The following is a 24,026-nucleotide window of genomic DNA, read 5'->3' on the forward strand; positions in this document are numbered from 1 at the left end:
GAGAAGTGGATCTGTGATTTATTTTCTGAGATTTGAGTGCTTAGAATGCTTCCACTTTCACAGTGCTTTTGCTGCAACTCAGGAAATGTTCAAATCTTTGGCCATTTACAGTACATCCTTTTGCTTTCCTTTTAGTGTAATTGGCCAGTCTGTTACTGGTCGAGCACAGAGATAGCAGAAACACTGCAAGAAAATCATATTGTCAGTGTTCAGCATTGAGTTGTTAGTAATGTAGAGTGCCTTTGTGATGGATCCTTGATTTGTGGAAAATAATAGACCAGTTTAGTGTATTTACTGTCCTTTATGGGACTGGAACTTAGATGTTCAGTTTCAAGACTACTATGAATAGTTATGGTAATACTTGACCAAGCTGTTGGCTGCCATGGATTTGCTGGAGTTTGCCTTCTTCGTAGCGGTGGTAATTCTAAACAAAGCTAGTTGATTTTTTCATAGGATGAGGAAAGTTCACTTTCTAATCTCTTGGTTTGTGTCTGGAGCTGGTAGCCTTTAGCAGAGGGGTCAAAACTTCAGGCAGTAATTTTTTTTAGTAGGGACTTTCAGTTTCCTTGGAAACCTGTTTATTTCAAGTGCATATTCAGGATATTTTTCTGAAATGTATTTCTTCAGTAGATTGATGCAATAGAATCATTTGCTAAATCAAATCCATTTGCCAGTTGTCCAGTAAGCTGAAGAGTTCACCTTTGTGCCTGCAAAAAAAATTTCAAGGTTTAATTGAAATCTGTGCTTTTATTACTCTCCTGAGGTACACGAAACATCTCAGTTTTCTTGAAAGAAGTAACGAAGACTTCTAGTAACATATATATAGTAGCTAATACTACTGTGTCAGTAATGTTTTCTAATGAATACTAATGAATTGGGCTCTATTATTTATTCTTATGCTCTTATTCCTCTTCAGTTGAGGAAGTCTGCTCTTTAAAATGAGTTGCTCTTAAAATGAGTTTATTATTAGTTATGTATCATACTGACTTCTGATGAAAACAAAAGGTATCATATTTTTAATGTATCTATATGAGTGTGATGACTGGTTTTAGATTAGTGTTATACTTCTGTTTTTGTTTGTTACTTAAATGCTCATTTTATTTATACATTTTTAATCCCTCACCTTTTTTTCCCAAATTACAGCAAAGTGTATCTACGGAGGCAAAGTGCTAGCAGAAGGTCAACGAGTATTAGCTAAGAGCTGCAGGGAATGTCAAGTAAGTTTAAGTTGTAGAACCTTTCCCTGATTTTAAATGTGTGATGTCCAAATGCGATGATAAGTTAATATTTTTTTTTAAAGCTCTCCTCATGCAAATGTGATGTCCATTGTCTTGGAAAGGTGACCTTGAAGTCAATGAAAGCCACAGACATGTAAACAAGGCAGGAATATGACCTTTGCGGTGTAGTAAAAATGTGTGAAGTGACTTGGAGGGATGTTTCCTCTTTGATGTCTTGATTTTATGAGGCTGACAAAGAGGAAGTAGCACCTTGAGCCAGCTGCAAATTTAAGCCACACATGCTAAAATTTGGAGCAACATGGCTTTTGTTTGAATTATTCTAAATTTGCCTAAGTATTTCTTAAACTATCTATCTTGCTCTACTACTATTTAAGGTAAATTATGAAGGACTGGGCTGAGGTCTTTCTCTGTCAAGTGCATAACTCTTAGGCAACTAAAGATATGGAAAAGGCTGAGGTGCCCAGTGATTTCTTTCCGTCAGTCTTCACTGACAAGAGCTCTAGCCATATCACCCAAGCTGCAGAAGGCAAAGGAGGGAGCTTGGAGAAGGAAGTTCTGCCTGCTGTAAGAGAAGATCAGGTTTGAGACCATCTAAAGAAATTGAAGGTGCACGAGTCCATGGGACCTGATGAGATTCATCACAGGTTCTGAGGGTACTGGCAGATGAAGCTGCTAAGCTCATGGCAGTCTGGTGAAGTTCCCACTGACTGGAAAAGGGGAAACATAACTCCATGTTCTAGAGGAGAAGAAAAGAAGGTCCAGGGAACTATGGGCCAGTCATTTTCACCTCTGTGCCTGGCAAGATCATGGAGCAGATCTTCCTAAACATCCTACTAAGGCACATGGAAAATAAAGGTGAGGTGATTGGTGGTAACTAACTCGGCTTCACCAAGGGAAAGTCATGCCTGATAAACTTGGTGGCCTTTTATGATGGAGCCATAGCAACAGTGGATATAGGAAGAGCAACTGGTGTCATCTGTCTGAACTTGTGCAAAGCATTTGCTGTCTGGCCAACAAATTGGAGACAAAGGGATTTGATGGATGGATCACTCACTGGATGCTTGCACTCAGAGTTGTGGTAGATGGTTCAGTGTCCAAGTGGAGACTAGCGACAAGTGGCATTTGTCACAGATTGGTGCTGGGACTGGTGTTAAATAAGACCTTTGTAGGTGATATGGATAGCGAGATTGAGAGCACATGCAGCAGGCTTGCAGTTGACACCAAGCTGAGTGGTACAATTGACACGCTAGAGGAAAGGGATGCTATCCAGAGGGAACCGGACAGACTTGAGAGGTGGGCCTATGCTGAACTCATGAAGTTCAACAAGGCCAAATGCAAGGTCCTTCACCTGGGTCAGGGCAATCCCAAGCACAGGTACAGGCCCTGAGGAGAACGATTTGGGAGTATCGATTGATGAAAGATTCAACATGATCAGGCAATGAGCTCTTGCAGCCCAGAAGGACAAAGTGTATCCTGGGTTGGAATCAAGAGAAGTGTGATGAGGAGGTCAAAGGAAATTATTTTGCCTTTTTATTCCGCTCTCATGAGATCCCACCTAGAGCACTGCATCCTGTTCTGGGGCTCCCAACACAAGAAGGACATGGAGCTGTTGGAGGAGGTCCAGAGGAGGGCCACGAAGATGATCCAGAGGGCTGGACGGGCTGAAAAATCTAGGGCTCTTCATCCTGGAGGAGAGAAGGCACCAGGGAGGCCTTATAGCAGCCTTCCAGTCCTTGAAGGAGGCCTACACGGAAACTAGGGAGGGCCTTTATAAAAAGGCACGTAGCAACAGGACAAGGGGAAATGGCTTTAAACTGGAAGAGAGTAGATTTAGACTAGATATTAGGAGGAAATTTGTTACTGTAAGGATAGTGAGACATTGGAACAGTTTGCCCAGAGAGGTTGTGGATTCCCCATTCCCTGGAGGCATTCAAGGCCAGGCTGGATACAGGTTTAGGAAACTTGGTCTAGTGGGAGGTGTTCCCACCTATAGCAGGGGTGATTGGAGCTAGATGATCTTAAAGATCCCTTCCAACCCAAAGTGTTCTATGACTTATGAACTGCAGTTGGTGTTTCAGAACGTAAGTAAAAGGAGGCTGTGTTAGATGAAAACATAACAAGAAATGGTAACGAATGAGTGCTGAACGCGGTAAGTGTGGCAGAAACCAATCCTTGTCAAAACTTATCTTGGGAGAAGAAAGTAGTAGATTATTGTAAAAAACCCATTTCTCTGCTGAGACACGCATGTGTTGAAACTAGAGTATGTCTGTGTCTTTAGTGTGATTTATCACTTCAGAAAGGCATGGCTATTTTAAACACATTTGCTCCCACATGTAATTTCCAAGTATTTCTGATTTTTTTTTTTTTTTTTTTTTAATGTCTTGTTGAATTTATGGAAGGGAAGGTGATACAAGGGAAACTTGTATGTGGTATTAATAGATCAGTGTGTTAGAGCAGTTATTGGAAAGAACTATATAATGATCTGGTTATTGTTGTACGGATGACTGTACTGAGCAGTAATTTTGTGTGCACTAATGGAAATGGACAATAGCTGGTTGTAGATGCAAAAGTAGCTTGTGCAAAATTACTTTGCTGTTGTTAGTGTTTGGCTGTGTGGGGGTGCTTGACATATATACAAAGGTCCTGGCCTTGGTCCTTGCATTTACAACATGACTTAAACTGTATATCTGGGAGGGAAAGTGACTGTATGCAATGAGATGAGGAGAATGGGAGGATTTTCACATTAAAGTGAGACCAGAGTGATCTGAACTACCTCTGTGGAACTCCTCTATGCTGCAAATAAGAGCATTGTACTCATTATTGCGAGTGTGAGAATACATTTGTGAAGATGAAAAGCGCACACTGACCGTAAAATATTTCTCATATTAAGAAGGATGGAACTAATAATAAAATGCAAAGCTCTTTTCACATACTGTTAAAGGAAATGGGTACGTCAGTGTGCGTTGGAGTAATGTTGCAGTTTGCATTATTTACATCTGAATGAAAAGTATTAATAAGTATTTGAAACAGAATCTGTTAATGTGATAATGTGATATCATGGAAAAATGAGCCTCAAAAAAAAAGGGGGGGTTTTCCACAGCCGTGTTTCAAGATGATGTCAAACCTTGCTGGCAAAACTTATTCTGATTCTGGACAGTATTTAAGCGAGTGCCTCCCTCTGCTTCTACAAGAAGTAGAATCTGTTGACAGGAAGTTCATTCACTGTATCTCAAGCATGACCTTGAGTGAAACACCTGTTTATTTACTGCCTCAATTAGCAATGCTTGCTAGATAAAGTCTGAATGGTGGCGAGTCCAAACTTTTGCTGTAAGTGATCATTTTCTATTCAGTACAGGCCTGCTGGTGGACAAGGTATGGAGATTTTTGCTGCTTTTCCACTTGTGTTGTATAACTAAAAGAAAGAGCTCTGTGCTTAGGGAAATGGCTCAAAAAAAAAAAAAAAAAAAAGTTCTGTGTGTGGTTTAATTTCCAGACTTGAAAAACAGATTTCAAGTTTGAAAAGCTGTTGATCCGTGAAAGACATACAGTAGGTGGTACAGGTCAGCTGTCAGTTTATTAATGTAGAATGACTTAAAAATACTGAGGGGAAAAAATCTTGAGTCTGTAAAGGAGAATGTATTTGTAGGTACATTAATGTCAAGTAGATGAAGTTAAGATTACATGCTTCAATTTTTATTGAAGATACAGTTTTATTTCTTGCATAAGAATCAATTTAAGCTAACAAGGCTTTTAACTTAGATTTGTCATCTTGCAAAGATAATAATACCGATGGATCCATATGGACCAAAGGTTTTCTTGATCAATCTATGAACAGTTATTAGTACTGAAAACTAATCCAGACTAACAAGCGTACTTATGTTGAACATCCTTTTAACCATAAGCACTGATGCTACTGATAAAGCCGTTTACTTGTTTCCAGCTGGAATCCTGCCTGAAAACACTCTAGATTAATCTACAAAGAGAAAATGGCAAAGTTAGTGCACAGGTGTTTCTAAGAATCACAGAATGGTTGAGATTGGAAGTGACCTCAAGAGATCATCTGGTTCAGCCTCCCTGATGAAGCAGGGCTGCCCAGAGTGAGGTGCCCAGGACCACAACAAATGTGGCTTTTGAAAATGTCCAAGGAGAAGATTCTGCAACATCTGGGCAGCCAGTGTGTTCTGTCACCCTAGCATAAAAACGGTTTTTAAAGTTTCCTGATATTCAGAAGGAATCTGTTTCCTTTTTGTATTGCTTGTTGTCTCTGTTCTGTCACCAGGCACCATTGGAAAAAGCCTAGCTCTGTCTTCTTTGCATCATCTGTTCAGATATTCATACACATTAATAAGATCAACTCTGTCCCCATCCCACCTTGTTTTCTGTAGGCTAAACCATCCCAAATCTCAGCCTTTTCTCACAGGAGAGATGTTCCAGTTCCTTAATTATCCTAGTGACCCATTACTGGTCACTCCTTAGTTCTTCCATCTCTTATGCCCTGGGGAGCCTTCAGCTGAACACCATATTCCAAGTATGGTCTCACCAGTAGTGCTAAGCAGAGAATCATCTCTTCCCACCTGCTAGCAAGACTTTCCCTAATGTTAGCCTTCTGTGCATAACAGGCACGTGGCTGGCTTGTGTTTGACTTAGTGTCCACTGCGACCTCCAGGTCCTTTTCTGCCTAGCTGCTTTCCAGCTGGGTGTCCAGCTGGATGTGTGCATACTGGTGCCTGTGTGTAGGGGAACTGTTAGGCCACAGCTTGCACTGGTGATTAAGCACCTGGTGAAGGGGTGTCTCTGGCCCAGGGAGCACAAGCAGATTATTTGCACCTGTGTTCCCCATGTGACCAGAAGGGGTGAAGCCACTCAGACTCATACGAAGGCCAGCCACTGATGGGAGAGTTTCTCTTGGGTGCAGGCTGCTTCCTGAGGGGAGTGCTGCACAGCCAGAGAACCCCGTCACCAGTTGGGTGAGTTCAATACTTCTTTCTGTATATGACTCTTAGCCCTCCTGTGAATACTTTTGCCTGGTATCTCAAAGGATCTGTCAGAAATAAGTAGAACACGGGGGCTGTTCCTTCTCAGATGCAGGACTTGCAAATAGTCCCGAGGTTTCAGTTACTGCATTCTCCAGACTGTTGAGGTCCCTATGGAAAACGCAAGTGTGTCTGTGATTCAGAAAACTCATGCCTGTTTGCTTTCAGTGTTTATTCCAGTTTGTGGGTTTCACCAGTGAGAGAATGTGGCTCATTTGAAGACAACAGAAAGAGATCTGTAGCTTTTGTGGGACTGGGAGGTTACTGCTGATCAGCTATAGTCCGGGTTAATGGCTGTGAATGACTTGATTCCTGTTCATAACTGGCTGATCTGCAAGATGTTACTAGTTGTTGCTAGAGTGAGGAGTCAGAGTGCCGTATGAATTCTAGAGATAGATAAGACTCTGTTAACTTTCCAGAAGCTTGACTTATAAGTTTTTCATGAAAATAAGGAATAATTTCCTACCTATAGGATTGACTGAGAGTTCTATTTGGAACTGAAAAGCTTATCGGTAATAAAAGGGATAACTTTCTCCCCCAGTGAAAACAGCAAGAAAGAATCAGAGTAACCCAGACATCTTTGTGTTGTTTTCTGAAGTTAGCCATCTGACACGAGCTGCCTGTAGTTCAAATTTCCATTGCATGTCACTGATTCGGCTTATACCCTATTCTTTTTTCTTAATGTACTTAGCTTTGTAGTTAAAGAAACTTAATTATCTTATAAATGTTTAATTCCAGATCTCATTCTTTGTATGCAAAAATGAGGGCTTTTTTGGTGTCTATGTCCATCCAGAATGTGTGACTGTGTATGTGAATTGAACATAAAAAGTCAGTCATTTTCCTAAGGCAGCCTGAAGCAATAATTCTGGCATGTGAACTGCTCTTACTTATAAGTCAATAAAATCTGAAATCTAATGATGATAATTATTATAATTGGATCTGTACTAGCTTATACCAAATTGATTATAATCCAAAGAATACTCAATGTGAAAAGATTTTTATTATTTTAAAGCTTCTGAATGATGTTTGTTTTCTGAAGAAGAAGATTTTGCAGCAAGTTGGAAAATTTAGGGAAATAGAGTCTTAATGGTAATTGAGTTAATAGAAATCTTTTTTTTTTTTTTTTTTTTAAATCTCCTGATTCATTAAGACAGTATGATTTTGATTTGAATTTTTTAATAGCTTCTTGATTTATCCTGTTGACTTATTTGACTGTAACCTTTTTTTGATCTCTGGCCATCCATTTGACTAGATTGATTGCCAGCTGACACTTTTTGTTCATATGATGGCATCCTTTACCCCTTTTGCAATTGTCTTGTCTGAGCTTTAATAACTGGTGAGTTATAACAAGAGCTTTATCCAGCTGGTAGTTTGATAATGTGATAGTAAATGATGGCTCACTGTGCCTGGTTCTTTTATCACCTTTGTTACTGTGGTTGCACATGGAACTGTGAGGCATTCTTCCCTTTTACTGTGGAAGTCAGAGCAGGAAATCTAACACTTGCATTAACTTCCCTGCTTGTGCAGGCACTTGCTTTGATGTGTGCTGTATGATAGTGTAGGGAGTTGTTAGGGTTTTTTTTAATCAAAAACACAAACCAAACTAATAAAAAAAATGAGTTCTTCTTTGTTTTTCTTGACAGCAAGTTATGCAACTTGCAGCAAGGGCAGCTTGAAAGCAAGGAAAGACAGTTTGACCTTACTTAAACTTAAGATTGCAGTTTCTGGAGCAGCCACTGGTAGTGTCTATAAAATGGTCGCTTCCTGTTTCTTGAAGTTGCTGGGCACCTTATGCATTGTCTGCACTTTGTAGACTCAGAGATATTTGCATGTGTGTAACTGTGCAGGATCTGGAGTCTGAGGAGATGCAGCTGAACCAGTGTGGCCTTGTTGGTGAGGTTAATGAACAGCAAGGGCTTCTACCTGTGCTGTTTCTGACAGCTGAATTACTCCTTCAGCATGGTATGGCACAGTGCTTTGTAGATGTGAAAGAAAGCTTCTGGCTAGCATGAGCATCTTGCTTCATACTGAATGAACAAATAGGTGCTCTCAATATGTTTTGTTCAAAGTCATGTATTTAACCCTCAGGTTATGAGATTGTTGCCTTTAACGTATCTTGTCTTTTTATATGGCTTTCCTATGCTTTCCTAGCCTTAGATGAATTTAGGTAATATTTTACATTTTCTCTGTGATTTGTTAATTTAAAACCATCTTTTTGTTCTGTATGAAAAACATTTTGGGAGGAGTGGGGCTAGGCTTATATTAAAAAGATGGGTTGGCAATGTTATAGGCGATCAGCTTCCTTAGTGAGGCTTCTAGTCTTTTGGAAAATAAGTTTACTCAAGCGTAGGGAGTCTTGTGGCATTGCTGGTATACATACTACTAAGCAAAACTTGTTTGCAAGTATACTTGCCAGTACACTTGAAGGAGAAGGTATACTGATGAAATAAATACAGGTATGGAGAAGGGTGGAGTGGAAGAAGGAAAAGGAGAAGGCTGCTTTGAGGTGAGATTATAAGAATCAACTGAACAAAGAATAGGACAGCGGTTTGATCTGCATGATGAAGCTGATTTTTCTGAATAGAAAGAAGATGAAGTGAAACTGTTGCAAAATCTCCCCAGATCTGTTCTATGTCAAGTATTTTAGAGAATTCCTACAAGCAACTAGAGCCTTTGTGCACAATCTCACTCTAGTAGAAATCAAAATTGTGGGACTGTCTGTACCTTGATTTACATTTCATATAGATATTACTGTATGAATACATCAAGATTGTATTTCTGCTTTGTCATACCTTCAGAGGAATTTTTGGAAATTGGGTGATCAGTACTTCCAAAGAACAAAGTTCTTTCCAAACAAAAAAACACAAAGAAAACACCTCAATAGCTTGCTCCCTGCTGATATGCTGTTGTTACTAGAGATTGCCAGAACTGTAGATGGAACACTGTGATCCTTTCCCTTGCATGTGCTTTCACTAATGTCATCTTGTAAATTTTTCTTTTTAAACTATTATTTATTTTCAGAATGGAGTTTTGGTAAAAGTAACAGAGACTTGTCCACCACTGAACTGCTCAGAAAAAGATCATGTACTTCCGGAGAACCAGTGTTGCAGTGTTTGCAGAGGTAAGCCAGAAGCTATGTGTACTTTGAAGGAATGTATGTTGTTGATTCATCTGGGGGATATGTTGTAAGGAACAATTCCTTTTAATGATACATTAGGTACCTGTATAAACTCGAGTCTGTAATTAGCCTTCACGTAATGCCAGATTGTGATTTTCCTTTGGGTACAAGACTTAACAGATACATGGGTGTAATTGCTGTGAATTAGAGAAGGAGGAGTTGGAGGAGAAAAGGTCTGATACCTCTTATAAATTCCCCTTAAAAAGAAATTGTTTAAACAAGGTATTTTGTTGCTTGAATGTGCCACTGCACTGAAGGTACAGGGCTATAAGCTTTTGGGGGGTGACACTTGAGCTCTGTTTTAAAATGACAGTAGAAATAAGGTTTGAGTTTCTGTGCTTTGAGGCTGATTTAGTACTGAAGTCTTTCAGGACTTGTTTATGAGATGAGCCAGACAATTATGAAATCAAAAAGACAAAATGACCCTACGGTGCAGAATGGCATTTTTTTATTCCTTTCTATAAGATGTTGAGACATAGGTTTCCTTTCATTGTTCTCTTTCATTTCTTGTGAATCCTGGTTGCATGCTACACCAGACTCATGAGCACGCTGTAGCTATTGTCACTGAAAAAGTTCTCTTCAATGAGGATAACACAAGTTTCACAAGGTCAGAGAACTCAAATAACTTTTCTTCTTCAGGTGTGTTGTAAGCAGGGACCTATTGGGTGTAAAGTGTTAAGGTCATATCCAAGGAATTATTATTTTATGCTACTTCTGTTCCACACTTTTCCTATGGCACTGAGACTCAGATAAGCTTAAGGGATCTGGCCTCTCAGAGCAGGACTTAGCAATGCACATCAGGCATGTTCAAGCGAGAGGCATGCCTAGTGAAGGTGAAATATTTCCAGGCTTAGGTGGTTTCTTGCCTGTATGCAAATTCCTCCAGAAAGCCATCGTAGATGTCATTGAAGGAGTTCTGGATCTGTCCCTTAGCCAGTGAAAAATAATTAATAAACACACGCAGTTAAATATTTACTAAGGTCTTGAACTTGCTAGTTTATGTGTGTGGTTGCAGGGGCCAGCACATTTGACACAGTTTGCTGGATGATGGACTAAGAATATACATGCTAATTTTATAAAGCACTTTCTAGAAACATCTGTAACTATTTAAGCAAGCACTAAATGTTACTTCTCTGTCCCTCAGAGGGCTCTGTGTCTTAATGATGCTTAACAGATGGCCCAGTTTGATGCAGTGTAGCACTGAAAAAAAAAAAAATGAGTTTCATTACTTTAAAAAGTACTAGAAATCAGAAAGTTTGAAAGTTGATGAAAGGTAAGTTCTATAATCACTCAATTCTGTGTTATTGCTAATGATAGGTAATCCTTTTAGATATTCATCCCCAAACTGTTTTTATTATTTATTAAATAACATGAATATCTGTACTTGTGGGATGGTTTCCAGAGGCAGAGGAAGGAATTGTACTTCTGCTTCTTATGGATTCTGATAGAGCTTTCAAAACGGTACATCAAACTTCCATGTCACATCTACTTTAGTTGATACTAAAGCAATCCTTTTTCTAAGTTCATCTTTGCTTTTTCAAATTCTTTTCAGAATTATGCGTAAAGATATGATCACTTTTGTCAACTTGATAAAGCAATAAATTGACCTTGGCACTCTTAAGTCTTATTTTATTATATATCTTGAGTTAGAATATGTATTTGACATTTTTGTCTCTGTTCCATGTGATCCAAATTAATAGAAAATAATTTTATTTTATGTAGAGCACGGATATATATATACATATACATAAATATATATATGTATATTATATATATATAAAGGAAAAAGGAATATATTATATTTTTTGGTGTGGGTTTTTTCATATAAACAATTGTGCTCTGATATGGCCAACAGGCCAGAGTTGAGAAAGAAAAGAAAGCTTCTCCATTTTCAAATAATAACTTCCTTAAGAGACAATGTTCATCTTTTTTGCCCAAGAAAATGCAGTGAGGAAGAAATCCAGTGGTAAATATAGCAATTAGCAATGAATGCTGTTTGGGGCATTTGCAGGTAACGTGCAAATTTCACTTTGTGTGTGCAAAGACAGAGGTAATACTTTGTATATGCATTTAGTTGTAACAGTCAACAGGGTGATTAATAAATCTTTACTAGTAATATTAAATTAGATGGCTAACAATTCTGTAAAAAGCTTATTAGTACACACTGTTGACTGGCAGATTTTGTTTTGTATCATATCTTTGTGTCAGGCTTTGCTTTCTTTAGCATTCAGTTGTTGAAAAGTGGAAAGCTTCTACTGAATTTCATGTTCTGTAGAATGTATCTTTGATGAAATAAAATACCTTTGCTGAACTAAATTTGGACAAGATTAGGTTTGCAGCCTTGGCTTTCCTAGTGGCAGCAAAAGAGTTTCAATTGAATGAAAGAATAAATGTAGAGGGCCAACAGAAGGAGAAACAAGAAATATGGAAACTTCATGATGCTGTGGTATAAGACTGTGCACTTTTCAGTGATCTCTAATATCTGCCACACTAATAGCTAACTGCTTAAAATAGAGTATGCAAGAAAAAAACAGCCCAGTATAAGAAACTGGTATTTATGGTGGTGGAAATCATGAATCAACAGAAGTCTGAGTTGAATACTGTAACGTACACAGCTGGTGGGCTTCCTAGATAGTCATTATTTGTAAATGATTAGAAAAGTAAAACTGGTGAATGAGACCTTTTCTTCCTCAGGTTTGCTAATGCTAATTTATAGTATGAGTATATGATAACTAAAAGCCAATTTCAGGATTTCAGTAAAATCATAGGATTGTAGAATGGCTTATGTTGAAAGAGACCTTGAAGATCATAGAATCACAGAACAGCCTGAGTTGAAAAGGACCACAATGATCATGTGGATTCAACACCCCTGCTGTGTGCAGGGTCGCCTACCACCAGACCAGGCTGCCCAGAGCCACATCCAGCCTGCCCTTGAATGACTCCAAGGATGGGGCATCCACAGCCTCCTTGGGCAACCTGTTCTAGTGTGTTACCACCCTCTGTGTGGAAAAACTTCCTCCTAACATCTCATCTAAGCCTCCCCTGTCTCAGTCTAACACCGTTCCCTCTTGTCCTCTCACTATCTCCCTTCATCAACAGCCGTTCCCCCTCCTGTTTATGTGCTCCCTTCAAGTACTGGACGGCTGCACCTCATGGTCTCCCCGGAGCCTTCTCTTTTCCAAGCCAAACAAGCCCAGTTCCCTCAACCTTTCCTCATAGGAGAGCGGCTCCAGCCCTCTGATCATCTCAGTGCCCTCCTCTGGACCCGCTCCCAGAGCTCCACGTCCTTCCTGCACTGGGGGCCCCAGGCCTGGACGCAGCACTGCAGATGGGGCCTCACAAGAGTGTAGAGGGGGACGATCACCTCCCTCTCCCTGCTGGCCACCCCTTTTTTAATGCAGCCCAGAACACAGTTGGCCTTCCGGGCTGCAATCTCACACTGCTGCTCACACTCATGTCCAGCTTCTCATCCACCAGAAGGATCCCCAAGTCCTTCTCAGCAGGGCTGCTCTCAAGGAGATCTTCCCCCAGTTTGTACCAAAACCTGGGATTGCCCCGACCCAAGTGCAGCACCCTGCACTTGGCCTTCTTGAACCGTATCAGGTTTTCAGGGCCCCACTTCTCCAGCCCATCCAGGTCCCTCTGGATGGCTTCCCTTCCTTCCAGTGTATCGGCCGCACCGCTCAGCTCGGTGCCATCTGCAGACTTGCTGAGGGTGCACTCGATGCCCTCATCTGTGTCGTCGATGAAGATGCTGAAGAGCACCGGTCCCACGACCGACCCCTGAGGGACACCGCTTGTGACAGGCCTCCACCCTGACGCAGAACCATTGATCACAACCCTTTGCCTGTGTCCGGCCAGCCAATTCCTAATGCATCTAACAGTGCCTCCTTCACATCCACACCTCTCCAAAGTAGAGAAGGACGTGGTGAGGGACCATGTCAAGGCTTTGCAGAAGGCCGGTAGTAGTCCATCCACCGTTCCTCCCCCACCCACCGAAGCCGTCACTCCATCACAGAAGGCCACCAGATTGCTCGGGCACGATCTGGCCTTGGTGAAGCCGTGCTGGCTGTCTCGAATCACCTCGAATCTATCTCGTATGTGCCTTAACGCAGCCTCCAGAAGGATGTGCTCCATGATCTGCCCAGGCACAGACGAGAGGCAAAACCTTCCCTGGAGAACCAGGCTGATCGAGTCCACGCTCATCGGCATCTCCCACAGGCCCTGTTCCAGCTCTCACTGTCGTTCTGGCCCTCCCATGACCTGGCGTCCCTCTGTCAATGTCTCACCAGCTGTGTCACCAGAAGAGACTAGAGAACGCTAGAGAAGGAAGAACTCACATCTGGCCCCAAGGAATGTAATCCTCCTCTCTCCCACAGATCCCCACTTTCTCAGAGTGATGTCTCACTGGACAGGAGCGTTCCTCACAGCCAGTCAGAAAAGCAAGCAGAGCCTGAGACCAAGGAGTCCCTCCCTGACGTGCAGCTCTCGGGCAGCTTCCCTTGCACAAAGCGCTGGCCCCAGCCGCATGCATTGTCGCACGCACTCGTGTGGGTAGTTGTTGGTGTCTAGACATGAAGGAGACTTGTTAAGCGCTCTGCTGACCCGTAGGGATGGATGGGAAACTACAAGGGGGGGCTTCAGCGTGTGTATAAAGGATGGAAGGACCTGCAGTTAAGATGCTGCAAGCGCTATGCCTTGTCACCCAAGGGAAACGGTCAAACAGCTGCTTTGGGACAGAATGTCTGTGGTGCTCAGAAAGTGTGGCCTTCCAAGGTACTTCAAGTGCCCCAAAGAACAGAAGCAAGCAGTGACGATTCCTTTCTTTCTCCATTCTAATACCTGTAGGTAGCGCGCTGGAGAGAGGCTTTGGAGGCTTTCCTCAGCCTCCTCTTTTCCTCGTACCTTGACAAAAGTGGACGGCCAGAGAACAAGACGACCTTACACACTTTTTTGGGGTTTGGTTGTTTTGTATTTTTTTTTATTGTAATATTTTTTTTTTTTTGGGTTTTTTGTGTTTTTTTTGTGTTTTTTTTTTTTTGTGTGTGTGTGTGTGTGTGTGTGTGTTTTAGTCCAGTCCAGTCCAGTGTAGTAAATTCTCTGTCATACAACTGATGAATGTTCAAGGTCTTGCTGCCGATGGACCATGCTCCACTTGAACATCAAGTGGAGCAGGAAGCAGTCTTCATCCAGAAAAGTGGAATTTTAATGGGATGTTGCTGTCTTGTGGAGAGGAATCTGTGTCCCCCAGGCTCAGCCAGCAGGCGGACACAGGTTTCTGGATGGTGACCATCACTCTCTGCCACCGCTCCTGCTGCTTAGTCTCTCTTCATCATCGGTATCCAGCAGGAGATCACGAAGCTCTGGAGGCACGGTTGTATCCAGGTCATCATCAGAAACTTCTTCCACCAGATTGGAAGGGACCAGTCCTCTCGTGCCATCCGTCAGCTCTCCCAGAAACCAGCCATCCTCATCCACGTCTCCGAAGATGTAAACGTACTGTCCAGCAGTCAGGGGAAGCTCGTTTTCTGGGTCCTCATTAGGGCCCTCCAAAGGATTGTAGCTGTGATGAGCTAAGAACCTTCGAATTAGCGGTGATGTTCGTCTGTGAGAATGCAGGCTGCAGACTGCCATCAGCCGCCCTTCTGACTCCTCCAACTCTTCCTGTGGGTTGGAGCATTCCTGTTTGGGATTTGTGTGTGGCCTCTGCTTTTCGCAAATCTCCTGGAGCTGCGTGCATTTCTCCTCCAGGCAATTGCTGAGCACTTTAAGTTTGGCCATAGCCTGCTGGAGCCTCTGCCGTTCCTGGCACACTTCTGGAGAGCGTCCCTCTCTCAGCAGGTGGTTCTCAGCCGGCAGGGCCTGGCACTGCCTCTCCAGGTTGCTCGGGGCTCGTTGCAGCAGCAGCTCGGTGCTTGTGCCGCCTGGGAGCCCCAGGTCTTCCTTGGCCACCTCTGGCACCTAGAACCAGAAAATCATAGAATAACAGAATGGTTTGGGTAGGAAGGGGCCTTCAGGACTCTCCCGTTCCAAGCCCATGCCATGGGCAGAGACATCTTCCACTAGGTCAGGTTGTCCAAAGGTGCCTCCAGCCTGGCCTGGAGCGCTGCCAGGGGTGGATGGGGCATCCACAGCCTCTCTGGGCAGCCTGTATCACTGCCTCAGCACCCTCACAGTGCTGAGTCTTTCCTCCTCCTGTATCATCCAGATCTGCCCTCTTCTACTTTCAAGGCAGTGTCTTTTGTTGTATCACTGCTACCCTCCCTTACTACAAGTCCCTCTCCAGCTTTCCCCAGTCCTCCTTCAGGCACTGGAAGGACCCTCTGTGGTGTCCCCAGAGCCTCTTCTGCCCCCGGGCTGAACAACCCCCACTCTCTCAGGGTCATCTCACCTGGACGTGAGTGTCCTTCACAGGCAGTTGACTGGAGCCCTGCTCTGCACGGTGGTGGCCCACCTCTCTGTCCTGGGAGCAGTTTGTTCTGTGGCTTTCCACGTGCTGGGGCTCACCCTCCCAGCTCCCCAGGATGTACTGCTCGAACAGACTCCTCTCCAGCTCCAGCTGATGCTGGAGTTGGCGGATACGGGCGGGCTGCTCACTGTCCATCGCCCAGGCCAGCTTGCTGAGGATGTCCGACAGCATGGCGCAGGCCCCCTTGTTGTTCTTATGGGGGCTCTTCAGCACCCCAGCCAGCAGCTGCTGCAGCTTGCGAGCCACGCGCTGGGCCGCATCGCACTCCCCCTCCAGCAGCTCCTGCGTTGCGTGCAGCTCGGCCTCCTTCCAGCACAGCAGCTGCTGAGTCTCTGTCGCCCGCTGCCGCTGCTCCCACTCCTTCAGCTGCTGCTCCTCCTGGGCCTGCTGCTTCTCCCAGGCACAACGCAGTCGGTCGGCCAGGAGCTGCCGCTCCTGCTGTGCCGCCTCCTGCAGCTCGCGTCTCTCTGCGGCCCAGCAGCGCTGCAGCTCCTGGCAGCGGAGCCGCTCGCCCTCCAGCTGGGCCCGCAGCGCCTCCAGCTCCATGTGCTCAGGTGGGCAGGCCTCTTGTTGCTCTGCAGCCTGAACACCCACCTCTGCTGCAGCCTGATGGCAGGCCGGCCTTTGCTGGGTGCACGGCCCAACGGCTGCAGCCCTGGGCCCGGTGCAGAAGGTGGGCAGCTGCCCCTCACCGTGCTCCAGGATGTAATGCAGGAAGCGACTCCTCTGCTCCTCCAGTTCACGCTCCAGGCGCAGGACGTGGGAGGCCTGCTCTCCATGGGACTTTCTGCAGAGCTGCCGCTGGACTTCCTGCTGCAGTTTGTGGCTGCTGCAGTTGACACTCAGCAGCACCTTCGCCAGCTGCCGCAGCAGATCCTGTGCCTGGCGGACGGTGTTGTTGCGCCGCTGCTGAAGCCGCTGCTGCATCTGGCAGAGCTGGGCCGCCTTCTCCTGCATCAGTTGGCGGATCTCTGCATGCCGCTGCTTGCGGCTCTGCTCCTGCAGGCGCTGATGCTTTGACGCCTGCTGCCGCTCCCAGGTGGAGCGCAGTCGGTCGGCCAGGAGCTGCCGCTCCCGCTGTGCCGCCTCCTGCAGCTCACGTCTCTCAGCGGCCCAGCGACGCTGCAGCTCCTGGGAGCGGAGCCGTTCACCCTCCAGCTGGGCCCGCAGCGCCTTCAGCCCCCGCCCGCGCTCCTCCCGCTGCGCAGGGCAGGCAGGGGGCTTTGCTGGGCCCCGGCGGGGATTGGGCCGGCTGCTCTGCTTTGCCTGGCCCCGTCCCGCGTTGCCCCGCACCATGGTCATCACGGGGATGTGAGGAGACCCTCGGCCTCCAAACGCTGTGGCCAAAGGCCACCGACGGTCACTCCTAGCTGGGGTCTCAAGGACAGCTGCCCCTGACCCCGTAGCGCCCACTGCCTCTCGTCCCTGTCGCCAGACAGTGCAGACAGTGAATGCCGTGGGGCTGCGCCAGCGGCCTTTTATACCGCGGGCCTGCCTGGCACATAATGGCGGGCGGGGCTGCGGCCTGCAGCTATTGGCCGGTGCGGCCTTCCGGCCCAGCTCATAATGGCGGGCGGGGCTGCGGCCCTCTGCGCTGTGGGGGGGGGGCGGCCGTGGGGCCCCAGCTCAACATGGAGGCTGAGCACAGTGGCTGTAAGCTGCGCTGGGGGGTAGAGACGTCACGGGGTTGGGCAGAACTGCCCTCCACAGCGCTGGGCCGTAGGGCGACCTGTAGCGGTGCTGCGGTACATGGACTTGTCTGGCACTGCAGAAGAGAAGCAGGAGGCCACCCAGCTCATTGTGATTTCCATTTAGATTCCAATAAAGGAAATATCTCACCATCCCTACGAGGTAGTTCAGTTTAAGGAAGCTGCTTGCGGGTTCTCCTCCCCGCTGAAACACGCGGCCACCTCCACAAAGCTCACAGCTCCTGCAAGCAAAGTGCTCCTTGCCGGGAACAGCCAAGGCCCAAGGAACCTCATCTCCTTCTACGACTGGGTGACCAGACTGGTAGATGAGGGAAAGGCAGTTGATGTAGTCTACCTAGACTTCAGCAAAGCCTTTGACACGGTCTCTCACAGCATCCTTCTGCGGAAACTGGCTGCCCGTGGCTGGACAGGTATACACTCCTTTGGGTAAGGAACTGGCTGGAGGGCCGTGCTCAACGGGTGGTGGTCAATGGAGTGAAGTCTAGCTGGAGACCTGTTACAAGTGGTGTCCCCCAGGGGTCGGTACTGGGGCCCATCCTGTTTAATATCTTCCTTGATGACTTAGATGAAGGGATTGAGTGTACCCTGAGTAAGTTTGCAGATGACACCAAGTTGGGAGGTGGTGTCGATCTGCCTGAGGGCAGGGAGGCCCTGCAGAGGGATCTAGATAAGCTGGATCGCTGGGCCGCTGGGCCGAGGTGAATGGGATGAGGTTCAACAAGGCCAAGTGTCGGGTCCTGCACTTTGGCCACAACAACCCCATGCAGCGTTACGGTCTTGGGGATGAGTGGCTGGATGAGTGTGAAGAGGAAAGGGACCTGGGGGTGTTGGTTGATGCTCGGCTGAACATGAGCCGACAGTGTGCCCAGGTGGCCAAGAGGGCCAACGGCATCCTGGCCTGCATTAGAAACAGTGTGGCCAGCAGGAGCAGGGAGGTGATCATCCCCCTCTACTCAGCACTGGTGAGGCCGCACCTCGAGTGCTGTGTTCAGTTTTGGGCCCCGCACTACAAGAAAGACATTGAGGCCCTGGAACGTGTCCAGAGAAGGGCAACGAAACTGGTGAGGGGTCTGGAGCACAAGTCTTATGAGGAGCGGCTGAGGGAGCTGGGATTGTTCAGTCTGGAGAAGAGGAGGCTCAGGGGAGACCTCATTGCACTCTACAACTTCCTGAAGGGAGGTTGTGGTGCAAAAGGGTCTGGCCTCTTCTCCCAGGCAAATAGTAGGACCCGAGGAAACGGCCAGAAGTTATACCAGAGGAGGTTTAGGTTGGATATTAGGAGAAACTTTTTCTCTCAAAGGGTGGTCAGGCACTGGAATGGCTGCCCAGGGAGGTGGTGGAGTCGCCGTCCCTGGTAGCGTTCAAGAGGCGCCTGGGTGAGGAGCTACGAGATATGGTTTAGTGCTTGTGGTACTGATAGGAATGGGAGGGTGGTTGGACTAGATGATCTTGCAGGTCGTTTCCAACCTTGTGATTCTGTGATTCTGTAATACCTGTAGGTAGCTCGCTGGAGAGAGGCTTTGGAGGCTTTCCTCAGCCTGCTCCTTTCCTCGTACCTTGACAAAAGCAGAGTGCCAGAGAACAAGATGAGCTTACACACTTTTTTGGGGTTTGGTTGTTTTGTATTTTTTTTTATTGTAATTTTTTTATTTTTTTGGGGATTTTTGTGTTTTTTTTGTGTTTTTTTTGTGTTTTTTTTTTTTTTTTTTTTTTTTGTGTGTGTGTGTGTGTGTGTGTGTGTGTGTGTGTGTGTGTGTGTTTTAGTCCAGTCCAGTCCAGTGTAGTAAATTCTCTGTCATACAACTGATGAATGTTCAAGGTCTTGCTGCCGATGGACCATGCTCCACTTGAACATCAAGTGGAGCAGGAGGCAGTCTTCATCCAGAAAAGTGGAATTTTGATGGGATGTTGCTGTCTTGTGGAGAGGAATCTGTGTCCCCCAGGCTCAGCCAGCAGGCGGACACAGGTTTCTGGATGGTGACCATCACTCTCTGCCACCGCTCCTGCTGCTTAGTCTCTCTTCATCATCGGTATCCAGCAGGAGATCACGAAGCTCTGGAGGCACGGTTGTATCCAGGTCATCATCAGAAACTTCTTCCACCAGATTGGAAGGGACCAGTCCTCTCGTGCCATCCGTCAGCTCTCCCAGAAACCAGCCATCCTCATCCACGTCTCCGAAGATGTAAACGTACTGTCCAGCAGTCAGGGGAAGCTCGTTTTCTGGGTCCTCATTAGGGCCCTCCAAAGGATTGTAGCTGTGACGAGCTAAGAACCTTCGAATTAGCGGTGATGTTCGTCCGTGAGAATGCAGGCTGCAGACTGCCATCAGCCGCCCTTCTGACTCCTCCAACTCTTCTTGTGGGTTGGAGCATTCCTGTTTGGGATTTGTGTGTGGCCTCTGCTTTTCGCAAATCTCCTGGAGCTGCGTGCATTTCTCCTCCAGGCAATTGCTGAGCACTTTAAGTTTGGCCATAGCCTGCTGGAGCCTCTGCCGTTCCTGGCACACTTCTGGAGAGCGTCCCTCTCTCAGCAGGTGGTTCTCAGCCGGCAGGGCCTGGCACTGCCTCTCCAGGTTGCTCGGGGCTCGTTGCAGCAGCAGCTCGGTGCTTGTGCCGCCTGGGAGCCCCAGGTCTTCCTTGGCCACCTCTGGCACCTAGAACCAGAAAATCATAGAATAACAGAATGGTTTGGGTAGGAAGGGGCCTTCAGGACTCTCCCGTTCCAAGCCCATGCCATGGGCAGAGACATCTTCCACTAGGTCAGGTTGTCCAAAGGTGCCTCCAGCCTGGCCTGGAGCGCTGCCAGGGGTGGATGGGGCATCCACAGCCTCTCTGGGCAGCCTGTATCACTGCCTCAGCACCCTCACAGTGCTGAGTCTTTCCTCCTCCTGTATCATCCAGATCTGCCCTCTTCTACTTTCAAGGCATTGTCTTTTGTTGTATCACTGCTACCCTCCCTTACTACAAGTCCCTCTCCAGCTTTCCCCAGTCCTCCTTCAGGCACTGGAAGGACCCTCTGTGGTGTCCCCAGAGCCTCTTCTGCCCCCGGGCTGAACAACCCCCACTCTCTCAGGGTCATCTCACCTGGACGTGAGTGTCCTTCACAGGCAGTTGACTGGAGCCCTGCTCTGCACAGTGGTGGCCCACCTCTCTGTCCTGGGAGCAGTTCGTTCTGTGGCTTTCCATGTGCTGGGGCTCACCCTCCCAGCTCCCCAGGATGTATTGCTCGAACAGCCTCCTCTCCAGCTCCAGCTGATGCTGGAGTTGGCGGATACGGGCGGGCTGCTCACTGTCCATCGCCCAGGCCAGCTTGCTGAGGATGTCCGACAGCATGGCGCAGGCCCCCTTGTTGTTCTTATGGGGGCTCTTCAGCACCCCAGCCAGCAGCTGCTGCAGCTTGCGAGCCACGTGCTGGGCCGCATCGCACTCCCGCTCCAGCAGCTCCTGCGTTGCGTGCAGCTCGGCCTCCTTCCAGCGCAGCAGCTGCTGAGTCTCTGTCGCCCGCTGCTGCTGCTCCCACTCCTTCAGCTGCTGCTCTTCCTGGGCCTGCTGCTTCTCCCAGGCACAACGCAGTTGTTTGGCCAGGAGCTGCCGCTCCTGCTGTGCCGCCTCCTGCAGCTCACGTCTCTCTGCGGCCCAGCAGCGCTGCAGCTCCTGGCAGCGGAGCCGCTCGCCCTCCAGCTGGGCCCGCAGCGCCTCCAGCTCCATGTGCTCAGGTGGGCAGGCCTCTTGTTGCTCTGCAGCCTGAACACCCACCTCTGCTGCAGCCTGATGGCAGGCCGGCCTTTGCTGGGTGCACGGCCCAACGGCTGCAGCCCTGGGCCCGGTGCAGAAGGTGGGCAGCTGCCCCTCACCGTGCTCCAGGATGTAATGCAGGAAGCGACTCCTCTGCTCCTCCAGTTCACGCTCCAGGCGCAGGACGTGGGCGGCCTGCTCTCCATGGGACTTTCTGCAGAGCTGCCGCTGGACTTCCTGCCGCAATTTGTGGCTGCTGCAGTTGACACTCAGCAGCACCTTCGCCAGTTGCCGCAGCAGATCCTGTGCCTGGCGGACGGTGTTGTTGCGCTGCTGCTGAAGCCGCTGCTGCATCTGGCAGAGCTGGGCCGCCTTCTCCTGCATCAGTTGGCGGATCTCTGCATGCCGCTGCTTGCGGCTCTGCTCCTGCAGGCGCTGATGCTTTGACGCCTGCTGCCGCTCCCAGGTGGAGCGCAGTCGGTCGGCCAGGAGCTGCCGCTCCCGCTGTGCCGCCTCCTGCAGCTCACGTCTCTCAGCGGCCCAGCGACGCTGCAGCTCCTGGGAGCGGAGCCGTTCACCCTCCAGCTGGGCCCGCAGCGCCTTCAGCCCCCGCCCGCGCTCCTCCCGCTGCGCAGGGCAGGCAGGGGGCTTTGCTGGGCCCCGGCGGGGATTGGGCCGGCTGCTCTGCTTTGCCTGGCCCCGTCCCGCGTTGCCCCGCACCATGGTCATCACGGGGATGTGAGGAGACCCTCGGCCTCCAAACGCTGTGGCCAAAGGCCACCGACGGTCACTCCTAGCTGGGGTCTCAAGGACAGCTGCCCCTGACCCCGTAGCGCCCACTGCCTCTCGTCCCTGTCGCCAGACAGTGCAGACAGTGAATGCCGTGGGGCTGCGCCAGCGGCCTTTTATACCGCGGGCCTGCCTGGCACATAATGGCGGGCGGGGCTGCGGCCTGCAGCTATTGGCCGGTGCGGCCTTCCGGCCCAGCTCATAATGGAGGGCGGGGCTGCGGCCCTCTGCGCTGTGGGGGGGGGCGGCCGTGGGGCCCCAGCTCAACATGGAGGCTGAGCACAGTGGCTGTAAGCTGCGCTGGGGGGTAGAGACGTCACGGGGTTGGGCAGAACTGCCCTCCACAGCGCTGGGCCGTAGGACGACCTGCAGCGGTGCTGCGGTACATGGACTTGTCTGGCACTGCAGAAGAGAAGCAGTAGGCCACCCAGCTCATTGTGATTTCCATTTAGATTCCAATAAAGGAAATATCTCACCATCCCTACGAGGTAGTTCAGTTTAAGGAAGCTGCTTGCGGGTTCTCCTCCCCGCTGAAACACGCGGCCACCTCCACAAAGCTCACAGGCTCCTGCAAGCAAAGTGCTCCTTGCCGGGAACAGCCAAGGCCCAGGGAAGCAGCTCGGAGAGGAGAGAAACTCCAATTCCAGCAGCTTCCCTGTGACCAGCACACAGATGCTGGCTGAGGGCATCTCACTGTCTCCGTGCACTCCCATCTCTTGCCCCTTGCCTTCTCCCAGCTGCTTCCCCAGGCCTCCACCTGAGGTGGAAGTGCTATGGCCATTTGCTGCTCTCCTGCAGGCTGCATCAATCACGGGTGAAAGGCAGCAGCTGAACTGGAACCTGCAGGGACAAGAGAAATGGCAGGGGAGCTGTGAGGGAATGCAGCAGCCCCTGTCCATGACAACTGCTATAACTGAGAAGCAAGAGGTCATTAGGGGCTACAAAACAAAGATGGGTGGAAAGGTGCTATCTGCAAAATGCCAGGTTGAGAAGTTACGTACGAAGCTTCTTTTTGGCTGCCCCTCTGCCTTACAAAGCATAGTACGAAGGACAAGCAGCTCATTGCAAAGATTCCTCCTTGTAGCAGTCCTGAACTTTTCTTCTCTCTGCCTATTGCTTCTTGGAATGTCCCCTGGGACCATGGTGCTGAGCACTACTGTTCCTTACTTGAAACGCAGGCAGTTCAAAGAATTGTAGAATGGCCTTGGCTGAAAAGGACCACGATGATCATGTGGATTCAACACCCCTGCTATGTGCAGGGTCGCCTACCACCAGACCAGGCTGCTCAGAGCCGCAATCAGCCTGGCCTTGAATGCCTCCAGGGATGGGGCATCCACAACCTCCTTGGGCAACATGCTCCAGTCTGTCACCGCCCTCTGTGTGAAAAACTTCCTCCTAACATCTCGCCTAAGCCTCCCCTGTCTCAGTCTAACACCGTTCCCTCTTGTCCTCTCCCTATCTCCCTTCATCAACAGCCGTTCCCCCTCCTGTTTATGCGCTCCCTTCAAGTACTGGACGGCTGCACCTCATGGTCTCCCCGGAGCCTTCTCTTTTCCAAGCCAAACAAGCCCAGTTCCCTCAACCTTTCCTCATAGGAGAGCGGCTCCAGCCCTCTGATCATCTCAGTGCCCTCCTCTGGACCTGCTTGAAGATCTCTCACCAACCATTAGATCAGGCTGCCCAGGACCTCATCCAGCCTGGCCTTGAACGCCTTCAGAGATGAGGTTTCCACAGCTTCTCTGTGGAACCAGTGCTGGCCAACTTGCTCTAGCTGTCATGTTCAGCCCATGTTTAAAATGATCGTATGATGTTTGCAGCAAAGCAGACATAGAAGGGAAGAAGCTTGCTTTATGATGACAGTTTTGGTGATTTGATG

At 48.2% G+C, this 24,026-nt stretch overlaps 1 protein-coding gene across 3 annotated transcripts in view; it reads left to right on the forward strand.

The window, feature by feature from the left end:
• The window catches only part of NELL1 (neural EGFL like 1), a 286,319-nt gene that overhangs the window by 68,467 nt on the left and 193,826 nt on the right, over positions 1–24,026 (forward strand). For all 3 annotated transcript variants that reach the window (XM_052694359.1, XM_052694361.1, XM_052694362.1), the window contains exons 10-11: positions 1,144–1,217; positions 9,293–9,392. In XM_052694359.1, the coding sequence (XP_052550319.1) occupies positions 1,144–1,217; positions 9,293–9,392 (174 nt within the window). The remainder of the gene's footprint in view (positions 1–1,143; positions 1,218–9,292; positions 9,393–24,026) is intronic.

The sequence above is a fragment of the Tympanuchus pallidicinctus genome, unplaced genomic scaffold, assembly GCF_026119805.1.
Source record: "Tympanuchus pallidicinctus isolate F22 unplaced genomic scaffold, pur_lepc_1.0 scaffold3, whole genome shotgun sequence".
NCBI lineage: Eukaryota > Metazoa > Chordata > Aves > Galliformes > Phasianidae > Tympanuchus > Tympanuchus pallidicinctus.